This window comes from Ahaetulla prasina, chromosome 1, assembly GCF_028640845.1.
Source record: "Ahaetulla prasina isolate Xishuangbanna chromosome 1, ASM2864084v1, whole genome shotgun sequence".
NCBI lineage: Eukaryota > Metazoa > Chordata > Lepidosauria > Squamata > Colubridae > Ahaetulla > Ahaetulla prasina.
The window spans coordinates 228,912,001-228,926,694 of record NC_080539.1 but is presented as its reverse complement, the minus strand read 5'-3'; the positions used below and the strand labels follow the sequence as shown (position 1 = coordinate 228,926,694).

The following is a 14,694-nucleotide window of genomic DNA, read 5'->3' as shown; positions in this document are numbered from 1 at the left end:
AGTCTAAACTGCAAATGATTCAAAATATAGGGTTGAAATTCTCAACTCCCAACCACTGTTTTTGGAAACAACATTTATTTTGTACACAGCTTGAAAGAAGGAATGCCTGTGCTCTTATCAACTGCCTGAATTGAGGTTCATAAGTAGTACTCAGAGAAAATGCCATAAGAAATCCCTTGAAAAACTCCCTGGTTACCATCCAAGGGTGCTATTCAGTAGGTTCTGGAGAACCAGTAGCGGAAATTTTGAGTAGTTTAGAGACTGGCAAACACCACCTCTGGCTGGCCCCAGAGTGGGGTGGGAATGGAGATTTTGCAATATCCTTCCCCTGGAGTGGGGTGGGAATGGAGATTTTACAATATCCTTCCCCTGGAGTGGGGTGGGAATGGAGATTTTGCAATATCCTTCCCCTGCCATGGCCAAGCCACACCACGCCCATCAAGCCACGCCCACAGAACCGATAGTAAAAAAATTTGAATTCTACCACTGTTACCATCCCTTTCCTTTGGGTGGGAGGGCAAAAATGGGGTCATTCTGCCAGTTTTTGAAAAGTTTTTATTGCTGCTACTCTATTTAAACAGTGCTGTTTAATACTAATATTGGGCATTTGGCAAATTTCACAGAAGCAAACATTTTTTTAAAGTTTTAAAAACTTAAAGTTTAAAAAGTTTAAAATTTTGTTCGCTTGTTTCCTCTGCAAAATTTTATCAGCCAGAATTAGGCCACGAAACCTTACTACCATTTTCTTTCCTCAGTTAAAATGTATTTGTAATACATTCAAAGGAACCTGCATAAAATCTGGAAATAATTATTGTAGATGCTAGAAATGTTGGGGCACTATATTTGTCCCGCTTACTCACACAAAGAAGGGAATTTTCTAAATATCAGTGGATTGGGCCACAGAGCAAAGGAACTGATATGGCAACTTGAACTGATTTTTTTTCTACTCTACTCCACGTCTCTTCCAGATAGGTTGAAGGGTCCTCCAAAGCAGATTTTGGGATAGAGGAATGAAGAAGCTACAGCTGTTACCTGAAAATTCATTTAGATCAAGGATGTCCAAACTTACAGCATGCTGGCTGGGGAATTCTGGGAGATGAAGTCCTCAGGTTGCCAAAGTTGGACACCCCTGATTTAGATGATAATGGATAGCTATATGTCTATACATATGTCCCAACAGAAATTAATTAAAATTTATGCAAGAGAACTTTTGCGGTTGGAAAATACTGTTTGGGTCGGCTATAAATTCATGGAGATTGTATACATTATGGAAACTTAATCTGGTTAAATTATTGTAACGGCCTCTTTAATTAGGTGACAGCTCTGCCTATAGGTCATTTTTATTCATCAACTATACTTTCAGAAATTCTTTTTCATTAGTGTTACAGATTCTCATTCCCAAAATGCAATAGCTGGCCTTTCCCCCCTCCCCTACAAAAAACATTAATAAGAAATAAAAAATAGATGGGGTCAGCCCTAAAAAATAGGGAGACCCAGAAAAGATAGAACGATGGATGTATTAGATGTCCTTCATGCTATGCATTGCACATTTTTATATATCTCTTCAGCGTACCAGATATAAAAGAGTTTCACTGAGGTAAACCACAAAGTCACAAAAAACAACAACTCCCCTCCCACCAATTATAGTGCCCTTATAATAGGTAGATAGCACGTTATCACTCCCAAAGCAAAGGTCCTATCAAGTTTGTTTATTTGTATCCTGCCTTCATTTTTTTACAGATAACATATCCAACACATCTTCCTCCTCTTATTTTCCCCACAACAACGACCCTGTGAGGTGAGTTAGGTTGAGAGAGTGACTGGCCCAAAATTTCCCAGATGGTTTTTCAGGCTAAGGCAGGACTGTAACTCACAGTCTCCCAGTTTTTAGCCTAGTGACTAAACCACTAGACCAAACCAACTCTACCAAGTAGAATAATTCTGAGTGAAACTCCCTTGAACTTCAGAATGTCCAAGAGTTACGATGTATTATGAATCTCAAAGCACACTCCCGATGAAGTTCAGAAGCAGAGTTTTAGCGAGTGGTTATGGTTCAATGGTGCATAGGAGGCTTTGCTGCAGAGTTTATTTTAATAAACAGCATGGATCTTAAAATATTAATCTGGTATTTAGGTGTACGTGCCATGATCAATTTCTTTCAATTGCACAAATTGCAAAAATAACCTCTAACAATCAAATCTTGAAAATACAATTTGGCAAAGCAATTGAGGCAAAAGGAAATAATCCAAGGGAGACAGTTCTCTACTACTCAGTTATTTGTGCAACACCCCAGCTAGGGGAAATATTTTGCTAGGATCAAAAGTGCCACTGATGCATGTCTGCCTGCTTTCAAAAGCTTTGTATAAAGATGCATCCTAAGGCAATCATCCCAGGACAGATTCCTTTTCGCCCAGAATGTAAATTATAAACAACCCTCAAATTGACACATCCGCAAACACATTTTCTTAAATATTCTGAAATATCTGTAAACTGTACATAAAGTTTTAGGGACCCCATCAACATACAAGGCAGGGTAACACTGTTTTAATAAGGATTTACATTACAACTGCAAAATCATTCCTACACTGAATCTTACGCAAATCTGCATGGAAATCACCCTTAGGGTCAATAGGCAGTTTTACATAGAATTGAAGTCACAGTCTTATTCAATTCTTCATTAATTTCACAGAAAATCGGTGATCAAACAACAATACTGCTGAAAATTGAACATACATTTTTATAGTTTAAATAGGTTGAATAAGCACAGTAATATTCTATCCCCTCCCCTTCCCCCAATTGTCAAAGAAGAGAAGAGAAGGCATTTCCTTATGTTGTGCCTCGTCCGCTTTCCCCGCAGCCGGGGCCTTCTTATCTGCTTCCGACCGCTGAGGAATGTCCTAGTATGCCTCCCGGCCCCAGCCCTGGCTCCATGCCCAGACAGGCTGAGGAAGAAGAAGCGCCTCCAGCTCCCAGCCCTGGCTCCATGCCCAGGCAAACGGAGCAACTAGACCCCTCCCCCTCCCCCACAGCATGTGAGCCTGAGGAAGGTCAATTACCAACAGCTACAGACTGGAGTGACCCTCGCTTCAGGAGAATTGATAAGCGGCGTCAACAGAAGGAAGGGAGGGGCAGGCCGGGATAAGTGCTGAGTCATGGAGCCACACCCCATGGCCTATATAAAGGATCTGCTTTCTGGCATTCTCTGAGTCAGGCAAAGTCTACCTTATCTTGCTGAAGTCATTTTCTGGTCTCCTGCTAGCCTTGAGAACTTTGCTAGGACTTTGGCAGAGCTGCAGAGGCACGCCTGATTCGGATTTCCCTGACCCGGCCGTCAGCGGAGGAGTGGGACACGACACCTTAATTGAAAATTTGTTACCTGTTATATTGTGGACTCTGGTTAGTCAAGCACGGGAAAAACATTTGCATACAGGAAGATTGTTGGAAAGCACCAAGTCATTCAGGAAAGGCCTATCCGCCTCTATGGAGTACAATTTCCAGCAGTCTTTCCCATTGACTGGGAATGTGGACAATTGTTGTTCAGCAACATCTGGAGGGCTCGGACCTCTCTCCCCTGGCCAGATTTCAAACTAGTTCTCTGCTCACACTGAGGACAAAATTGAGAACTTCTTGACTTAAATGAAAAGTCTGATCAAGGATGTGGGTGGGATCTCCTACACCTACAGATGGTCCTCGACTTACAACAGTTCCTTTAATGACCAGAGTTACAACCTGCACTGAATAAAGTGACTTATGACCATTTTCCACACAATTACAACCTTTGCAGCATCACCATGGTCACATGATCAAAATTCAGACACTTGGCAACCGGCTCATGTTTATGACGGGTTGCTGTGTTCTGGGGTCATGTGATCGATCACCTTTTGCGACTTTCTGACGAGCAAAATCAATTGGAAAGCCCGATTCACTTAACAACTGGGTTACTAACAACTGCAGTGATTCATTTACCAACTGCGGCAAGAAATGTTGTAACAGGGAGGCAAAACTCATTTAATAAATGTCTCACTTAACAGCATTAATTTTTGGCTCAATTGTGATCCTAAGTAAAGGAGTACCTATATTATAGTCTAGGTCAGTGATGGTGAACCTTTTAGACACCGAGTGCCCAAACTGAGGGCGCGCATACCCAAACTGAAAAGTGTGCGCGCATGCACAAACATGCATGCTTGCATGCATGAACATACATGCACATGCACAGACATGTGCATGCATGTGTGTGTGTGCATGCACAGACATGCGTGCGTGCACAGCAGAAATCCAAAGACCAGCTGGCCAGTGGGAGGCAGGGCATCCCAGCACTGGCAATGCAGCAAGAGGTAAGATCTTTTTCTTTCGTGAGCTTCTATGTCATCATCTGTAGGGAAACAGAAGCCCACTAAAGAACCTCCATGGAGATCTGACCTGGGGTGACGGCGCACATGCCAGCAGAGAGGGCTCTGTGTGCCACCTCTGGCACGCGTGCCATAGGTTCAGCATCACAGGTCTAGGTTGACCCTACGATAAACTTTCTATTTTTCATGTTTTCCTTGCTAGGAATAGAAATAAAGAACACGACACTGACTTTTGTGCGTGATTATTACTTGCATAGGCATTGCCAGAGTTGCATGCACCAGCAAGTAAATTTAAAGTTGGCACAAAACAACTTATTGTTACATAAGAAACAAGAGGAGACTCCATCAAAAAATCTTCACCCAACATGGTGCTGTCCAGATGTGTTAGTCCAGAATGCCCAACTTGATGGCAATACTATTTAAGAGTCCTAAGAGAATCCAACACATCTGGAAGGTTCTATATTAGTACTGATTATTTTTTTGAAAAAAGATGAGTATGCAACAGTAATTTTGTACCATAAGATAATAATGTCATTTAGTGAATTCTTTCCTTTTATTAGATTGTCAACAGTTTGGGTGGAGAAAAAAACTTACAAAATTAATTATTTTTCTTCTGAAATACTAAATGCCTTATATATTTTTTCTCAAGGCAAGTTAAGTCAAGCACCATTGCAAAACTATCCACTGTAAAATGCAAATCTCATGCAATTCAATAATCCGGTCATAATGCTACCGGAGAGGGGGGGAAAAAACCAGCCAGATTGATTGATTTCAAAGAATTTGTGGCAATTTAATAAGGTCCCAAATTTGTTAAAATTTGTGAGAATTATTTCTCCCTAATGTCTCCTTTTTCATGGCCATATATATGCAGTATGTAATCAAGACATAAAATGTATTCTAAAATGCTCTACTGCAGTGGATCTCAACCTATGGTCTGTGGACCACGGTGCGGAGCACGGGGGGCGGGGTCCGCCAAGACTTGAAGAAATGTTATGATTTAAATCTTAAGTCTTGGGGGTCTGTGGCCATGGTCCGTGGCCACAAAAGGTATTTAAAGGGGTCCATGTGGAAGGAAAGGCTCTACTGGGTTGTAGTATAAAATACTAAGTCACGGATATCAAACTCGCGGTGTCACATTGCCGTCATGTGACGTTTCGTGATGTTTTTTCTTTTGCGGAGTGTGCATGACGCATCTGGGCCCACGGCCTGCCAGTTTGACACCCCTGTACTAAGTAAAAAGGGCAACTGTCATGCTAGCAAGAAGCAGCTCAACAGCAATTCACTTAGCCAAATTCACTATTCGCTGCAGTGATGTCCATGGGAAGTGCTGTAATTATAATGCGAAGCCCTCTTAAACAAATTTAGGAGTGCTCATGGCAGCCATTAGCTTGGAAGCTTTTTACAGATCTGTGAATGGCCTTTAATCAGTCATCCTCATCACCATTACCGTGTCTCACAGGCATAACATTACTAAAAAATGATGTTTTGATTACAGAATATAAAGGAGGCATATTATCTTTATATCCTATTTTGCCTGGGAGTATCACTGCACAAAGTTGGAAACTTTGTTGGAATTGTGAACTGATCCAGCAACGGTTGATATTGCTACGCTATTAACTAACTGGGACTCTGCTTCTTGGGATAACCAAAAACTGCCAGTCTGCAAAACTGTATGTTCTCAACTCTTTCCCCATTTAAGTTTTCAGATATATTTACCTACTCTGAATACAAATTAAGATGATTTTTGAAATAATTCTATTTGTAGCCTTACAAAATCACTGAACCAGCATCTTTGGATTGCACTGAATCTCCAGATAAATTCTATGCCAAATTGTCTTTTGTCAAGGAATTATTCAGAAGGGGGAAGAGGGCGGGAAGCAGAAAAACCTAGACACAGAACCAAATAAAAGTTGCTTGTTAACTTACTTAAATAAGATAGCTTGGAAAATGTATCTGTTAGAGCTGTACAATTCTTTTTATTTATGTAATGCATACAAATATGAACGCAGCTCTGGTAATTTGTTAAAGCATTTGTATCTTCCCTACAGCAGTCACCCAGTTTGAGAAAAAAATGCAGTTGAGTTAATGAATCAGTCAGAGATGCTGCCTGCATTCATGCTCCCACATGTCCAAAACATCTCTTCCCGGTTGAATCCAAAGCCCTGCATAACTCTCCTATCCGCAGGAGATGATAATGTACTTTTCAGAAGTTAATTTTGACATTAAAAGAAGGCTAAACCATGGTTGAAAAAGTTTTCTCTGTCTTAAAAATGTAATTATCAATTGCAATAAAGGAGTTTGCATTTATGCTGGGGTGCTATGCAGAATTTCTGATGTGGAAGTGCTGTTTATCATTACTCCCATTACTTCCATAAACAATAGCAGCAATCCTTACTTTAATACCATAACACACTTTTAACAAGAGACTTCACTGAGAGTACGGTCAGAATTGAACAATTTTACAATTACATCAAGGGTAATGTACATAAAGATAACTTGAATGCAGCTCAATTCCTGGTAATTTCATAGACAAGCAGAAATACAGATGTGGTTTGCCACTGCTTTTTCTGGATGTTTAAGTAAATTCAGCTTGGTTCTCAGCCTTGTTATCTCCTAGTGGTCTCCTATCCAGATACGGTACTAGCGAAGTCCAACTCCATTTAGCTTTTTGAGTTCAGACTTCTAAACTACAAATGAAGAATAACTAAAAGATCACTAATTTAGCTTTAAGAATTAACGAAATTGAAGAAAAAGCAATAGAGGGCAGTAATATAGGAAAAATAGAATACTGCCTTCCAGTCTGTTTCCATGGAAACTAAAGAATTGCCTTCCTCTGTTTATTTTTTGTTCATTTTATGTGCTTGGGCCTTTTCCTCTGGGGGAAAAAAGCATTGCTTTAGCAGGGAGATAACTGGCAAGTAGTGCACATTGCAATAACATTTATTTCATGTATTTTTTTTAAAAAGATGGCCTGCCTCCGTTTCTGACCGTTTGTACAACTGGTTGTGGGGTTTTTTCTGGAAACATAAAAGAACTCCAGCCTAATTCACAATCCACACAAACATTCACCCTGTAGTGCGTTTTTCCTTTGTTAAGAATCTGATGTAATCTGCAGAGGACTTCTGTGATACTTCCTGGTTTAGACTTATTAAGGAATTCTCTCTCTCTCTCTCTCTCTCTCTCTCTCTGTGTGTGTGTGTGTGCGTGTATGAGTGATGTGTGCATGAACATGCGCATACGTGCATGCCTTTGAGTCATCTTTTGACTCCTGGCAACTGCCTAGACAAGTTTTGTTGACACAATTTTTTGGAAGTGGTTCACCACTGCATCATTAGAGTGACTAGCCTAAGGTCATCCAAGTGACACTATGCCTTAGATGGGACTAGAATTCACCAACTACCAGTTTCTAGCCAGGTGCTGTCACCAACTACACCAAAGTGGCTTTCTAGAGCTCTATAAGGCTTCCAATTAGAAGGTAAAGCTGTCTTTCCAAGTGCGGGGAACCACCGCAGGCATGTAGCCTATTTGCAACTCTTGAAAATGTGCTTTTTCTTGGGATAATGGGACAGAAGGTGGCTGTGTTACTCAGAAAAAACTGCTGCCACTGCTGCTTTGAGCTATAGGGAGGTGCTACCTGAGCATCCCCAGGTGTGCCAAAATCTCTTTTTTACCTCTCAATTCAAAGTGTCAGACAGCAGTACTGAGTATAATATTTCTTATATGTCAGAGTTCATGCTCTTCATGCAAGGACTCTTAGAAAGGGTTCGGAGGTGCTGCTTCCTGAAGCAGATTAATAAATGGGGCTCCTTAGCCAGCCATATCAAGATGCCCAGCATCTAAAATTGGCCAAGCGATTTGGCATGTCTGGGAGCAAGACCTCAGAAACAATTCTGTCTATGTCTTGCAATAAATAAACACTGTAGGGGGAACAAATGATACTCATCATTTGGGTCCATATTATGACCCAAAATTAAGTTTCCCTGTAGTCCAAACATACTGAACCCATATTTCTTCCCAACAAGCTATAGCCACATCATTGTCAAACATATCTATTGTCAAATAAGTTGACTTTGTAAAATATACAAATAGAATGAGACTATTGCCTTATACACTGTAAGCCTCCCTGAGTCTTCGGAGAAGGGCGGGATATAAATGTAAATAAAACAAAAAACAAAAAACATATCTTTCTCTCCAGGGTGCACCAATTTATTTCTCCTTGCTATAAATGCACAGTTACTCATCTTTGCTACCTTAACAAAATCACTTCAGATATATACAGATTTTATTTTCAGAATTTAACAGTAGGTACAGATAGTCCTCAGTTTATGCCCACAGTTGGGACCTCAATTTCAATTGCTAAGCAATGTGGCTGTAAAGCAAGATGTTGGGTGACGGCATCGCTTAGCGACTGCAATTCCAGGAAACTCCATTGCTATTGTTAAGCAAATTTTATTGGTCATTAGCTGAACACCCAGCCCAATCCACTCCATTTCAGGCTCTGTTGTGTCTTGCCCGCCCTCAGAGCAGCCGGGGCCTTCTTACCTGCTCCCGAACACTGAGGAATGTATGCCTCCCGGCCCAAGTCCTGGCTCCATGCCCACACAAACTGCAGAAGAAGGAGCATCTCCCGGCCCCAGCCCTGACTCCATGCCCAGGCAAACGGAGCAGCTAGACCCCTCCCCCTCCTCCACAGCATGTGAGCCTGAGGAGGGTTTATTCCCAACAGCTGATTGGAGTAATCCTCGCATCAGAAGATTGGATAGGCAGAGGCAACAGAGGGAAGGGAGGGGCAGGCCTTAATGAGTGCTGAGTCATGGAGCCACACCCCATGGCCTATATAAAGGATCTACTTTCTGGCAGTCTCTGAGTCAGGCAAAAGTCGAACTTATCTTGCTGAAGTCACTTACTGGTCTCCTGCCTTCTCTGAGGACTTTGCTAGGACTTTGGGCAGAGCTGCAGAGGCAAGCCTGATTCGGATTTCCCTGACCCGGCCGTCAGTGGAGGAGTGGGACACGACAGGCTCGGTCTGTCCCAGTCTCAAGCCTCAGTAAGGAAGGAACTCCCTCCAACTCCACCACTGCCTTGTGAGATGGGCAAGCAGCCCCCAGACCGCCTGGCTCTGGGCTGCTTACTATGTTCCAGAAAGACACAGCCACCCCAGATCAATCCCACTCACCCTTACTACCTGCACTCCAAGGCCACTGCTGCCCTGCGCGCCATCACCCCAGGTGATAGCAATAGCACTTAGAGTTATATACCCCTTCATAGTGCTTTTACAGCCCTCTCTAAGTGGTTTACAGAGTTGGTGTATTGTCCCCAACAATCTGAGTTCCTCGTTTTACTGACCTCTGAAGGATGGAAGGCTGAGTCAACCTTGAGCCGGTCAAGATCAAACTGCAGGCAGTCAGCAGAGTTAGCCTGCAGTACTACATTATAACCACTGCGCCACCATAGCTCTTCACTGTCTTCTTGCTTTTACTGCTGATGGGGCTGCTTGGCCTGTTTGCTGGGCCACAATGGGGCTGGTTTCACCTTGCAAAAACGAAAAATTCAGACTGCTTTTGGCTTTTTTTTTTCCTTTTTCACAGAACAAAGTCAGCTTCAGGCTGGTCCAGCCCCAGACTAGGCATGCCTCATCAGCAGTGGGAACAAAGCGGCGGCGAATAACAAGCTGGGGTAGCAGAGCAGCAGGAAGCCAAAAGGCAGGAAATGGGTGGGATGGGCAATAAAAGAAGAACAGAGGTGTTATGTCAATTAAAAGCCAGGCTTCATATATTACAGCAGAACTGGGAAACTATAGGCCCTTCACGTCCTGTGGACTTCAACTCCCACCATTCCATGCTGCCTCAGGAATTCTACCTCCACAGGTCGTAAAGATGCCATAGTTGCCCATCTCTGTATTAAAGTAAAGGAGGTTCCTCCCATTGTTATTTGGAGCCTCTTCTTTAAGGCTTGCCTTCTTGTTGTTGTGCAGGCTATTTCTAAATGGACACCTTCTAAAGTTGCTAGGGAAAACACTTTTCCTCCTTAGTGGTTACAATTTTGGGGCTGGAAAAAAAAAATACAGAGAAACATCAGATAGCAGCTAATTTCTTTCTTGCCATCTAGTGGTTCTCTGAATTTTTGCAGCTAAGGGCTATCCTAACAAAGTATCTTAAAAAATTACAAAGTGGGAAAACATGAAAGTTACAAATCAAAGAACTCTTCCTCAAGATTCTCCCCCTCCAATAAAATGCTATGTTTGAGACAGGACAAGTACATGATTATGTAACAGCCTCAGATGGTCATAAAATATAATTTTCCTAAATAAAAATATACAACTCTAATTACATTTCAGAAGTCAGGTTTTTCTGATAAACTCTGTTCTTCAAATGTGTGATTTCAAATACAGTACTACAGGTAGTCCTCCATTTACAGCCATTTGTTTTAGTGATTGCTTGAAGTTACAACGGAAGTGAAAAAAATGACTTATGACAGGTTTTCACATTTACAACGGTTGCAGCATTCCCATGGTCAAATAATCAAAATGTAGGCACTCAGGAACTGGCATATATTTTTGACAGTTGTACTGTCCTGAGTCCATGTGATCACCGTTTGTAACCTTCCCAGCTGGCTTCCAAGAAGCAAAGTCATTAACAATCAGGAATCACTTACCAACTGCAGCAATTTCACTTAACAACTATGACAAAAAGGTCATAAAATGGGACAAAACTTACTTAACATTGTTTAGCACCAGAAATTTGGGGCTCTATTGTGGTTGTAAGTCGAGGACTACCTTTATAGGAAATTTTTCCAATAATACGTAAGTTTGGGGCATACATTAAAGTGCTAGCGCTCTAAAGATACCCTGTCTACCAAGAAACAGTGCCATCAAATATTCCACCTAGATTACACAACCAGCAGCAGCCAATTACAGAGGCAATTCTATGACAAGCTCACTGCTTTTGTGTTCATTCTTATAGAGCGTGTATATACTATGATAGGAAATGAACTTTTTGTTTGGCCACCTTGGATATATCTTCCTTGCTGGTTCTAAATCTGAGAGTCTTTGCCCCCCCCCTTAACTCCAAACAACTAAAGGGCACTGCAACTCCACAGCTGACTGACTGTCTCTAAGCAGGTTTGTGCTGGAGTACTGGTCTCCATTATGAGGTAACATTCATGACCTGAGATTTGATGGTCAAATACAAAAATGTCTACTTTGCAAGTATCCAGCAGTATGCAATGGGAAATGCCTATGCCATTTTTCAATTTCCTAATGTTTGAAGAGTTCCACAGAGCCTCGAAGACAATTAACATGGATTTGGCATTCTCTGTGCTAAAATGAAGGCCTTTGATATGTGATAAACCTCACGCCCTATGCTTTGATGGTCAAATATGAATAATTCTGTTCCAGTTATCTGAGTGCCTTATGATGTGTATATATTTAAAGTATTTCTGGAGAGTAGTGTGCACTCCTTATTTGGAGGAAATATATATATATAAATACCACCCTACGCCATGCTTCATTTCTTTTAACTATCTGAACACATTTTAAATGTAGCTTAGTGAGAAAAGGTACAGAAATGTCCTATCCAATTCTTTCATTTGCTGTATTTAGATGTTATTTTATCTTTCACAAACTAATGTTACCTTAGTTCATTTCACACTATTGGTATAGCCCTTCTTAATATAGGTATTTGTGCACTTTTTCCTTGTATCAAACTCTACTTTTCATCATTTGCTTACTCGTATGTTCTGCTGTCTTTCTAATACTTGAATGCTAATATCGTCTACTTTTTTCAACACGTGTTCCTCAAACGGCCATTCTTATGCAGAAATATGAGCCTTAGACTCTTGTACTGAATATATTGGTCAGAAGGGTCTCTCTCTGTATGTGTACTCCTTACTATCATTTTGTAATTATTAGCTTATTAAAAGCATTGTGGAAAATAAACACCATGCTCGTCACTCACTCTGAGAACAATCTGAGATGTGGAGTGTATGTGATGCTTTGTTTTCTGACATTTCTAGACCTGACATTCCCTTACTGACCTAGGAGCTCCCAAAACATCTTGATGATACATTTATGAAGTTCCGGCATGCCAGAGTCTACCCAGCCTTTTCAATGAAGACATCCCCTATACATACAAAGGGCTTCGTGTGCTCGGGGCTGCTTTTTCACTCCAGGGAGGAAGGAAAAGGGGGAAGTCCAGGAGTGCAGCACATTTGAGATCAGGATCTGGGTGAAAGGCCAATATAGCATAATTATCACGGTATATTACTTTTGACGGAAAAGATTAAGGATGTTTGGTGGATATAACTTTCAGACTAGGAATACAGTACACCTCATTCTATGACACGATAAAGAGAACAGGCCATCATGGTTCAGAATTCGCAAGCCAAATAAGCACCCAAGACTTTGGGGATGCCTTATCATAATAGTGCTTCTCTAGTGCTTTGGCTGGATGAAATCTCTTTCTTGACTATAAAGCACAATGTGAACAATGTCACATCTTTTCCTGTGAAACACCTTCAACTTTTAATACGTTTAATGCACAGGATAAAATCCAAATATAAACACCTCTTTTTAACTCTGCAAAGTCTGTATATATATATATATATATATATATATTTGGGACAAACCAGGATACTAGATGGATAGGATCCTTGTGCCTGATATAGATTCTTCATTAAGGCTTAGCTTTACCAGCCCCAAAAGAGTAATGGTTGTTTTCATCCTTCTGCAAACCATCTACCACAGCTGAACCAGACTTTCCTTGTTGGGGCAAAGCCAAAAGCTCTAATCCCATCTTCAATGTTGAGGTACAAGGAATATGAGAAAAACTATCCCTTTTCTAGTTCTCACATACCTAGGAGAAACTATGGATAGATCTTTTAAACACTCTGTGCCATCACAGACTTGGAACATGCAAAAGACCCTTCATGCATAAATCTGTACACACCAAGAGCCCTGTTCACACCTTCCAGGTTCAGTGAGTGAAACTCCATTTCATCTGTGCTACAGAACGTGCATTAGTTTCCACCACATTTTTTTAAAAAAACATGCCTGTCTTCACCTCTAGTTTATTTCAAGTTGCTGAAATAGTTTCATATGATCTAGCAAATGCAAAAAATATCAATGCGATACAGGTTTGCTGCAATATATAAGCACGGGAAGGGGAAAAAAATCCACGTTTAAAATGTTTAAAATGGAAAGGATTCGAGCTTTTCCATTCACTCATTATTTTTGGCACAGTTGAGTGTTTACATTTGGTAGTCTGAAATAAATACATTAATATTATTTATTCTAACTGTATCTATAGCTATATATAAATTCAGCTTCCAGTAAATAAGTACTAGAGATTTTTTTAAAATATTTTTTTTTTGCTTATAATGATTTTGTAATTTACTTTCTCTTCATTTTATTTAACTTTTTTTTTTTCCACTGACTGCAACATGCTCAGGTTGACTTTCCAGTCAATTTCACCCAAATTCCAACAGGAATTGGTTTATAAATTGGTTCCAACTGGAACTGGTCATTTGGAATTTCCGTAACAGGAAATTATCATATGTGCGCTTCAACAGGTATTCTACGTTACAAATTGATGTGTCTAATTATATCTAATGGAGAGAAAAGTTAACAGTTTGAAATGAAACATTACATGGGAAAGAAAACACATCTAAGTGTCTGAGCAAACTCATTTCTTTCTAAATGGAAAGGGCATTATCTATCTCAAGTGTTTCTCTACCTCGACAACTTTAAGATGAGTGGACTTTGCCTCCTGGAATTCTTTCCTTAAATTCTTAAATTTGCTGAGGTTGAGAAACATTGATCTATCCTCTTTTGCCCTTCTAGAGCACGAAATGACAGCAGCCTGTAAGTATCAAGATGCTTTGTTTGGCCTAGCTATGTTACAACAGCAGGTGGCCAACCAATGAGTACCATTTGCCCTAGGTCCGTCAATTCAAAGCCTCTGTCGGGAATCATGGCTATATCCTCCAGGAGACCCCCGGTTTCTTTGAGGTTTGTATGAGTCTTGATACGAATCAGAGTACTCTTCTTCCACCAGAGGGTAGTGATCTCGGCTGTGTTGGGAACTGGAAGACAAGCGGTTCCTGCTCTTCCGAGCCCTTTCGTTGTGGTAGTTTTCATCCGAGGTCATTAGACTTCGTCGTTCGATTGGAGAATTCTCGGTAGAATGGTTGTTATGCCTCAGACGTTGGCTCTATAAATAGCAAAGCAATCAAACATTAAAAAGGGAGGGGGGCTGGATGCCACAAGTTCGTGTGGCATCCTCTTCTGAATTGGTTGCAAGTTTGTCCTGAAATCGTTGATTTAACATATAATTGGCTGCTATTTAAT

At 40.9% G+C, this 14,694-nt stretch overlaps 1 protein-coding gene across 1 annotated transcript in view; it reads right to left on the bottom strand.

Moving 5' to 3' along the window:
• Positions 1-2,528: 2,528 nt before the first annotated feature.
• Positions 2,529-14,694, bottom strand: part of CACNB4 (calcium voltage-gated channel auxiliary subunit beta 4) — a 158,762-nt gene continuing 146,596 nt past the window's right edge. The window contains exon 14 of the mRNA XM_058192788.1: positions 2,529-14,557. Coding sequence (XP_058048771.1) covers positions 14,297-14,557 — 261 coding nt within the window. The 3' untranslated portion in view covers positions 2,529-14,296. The remainder of the gene's footprint in view (positions 14,558-14,694) is intronic.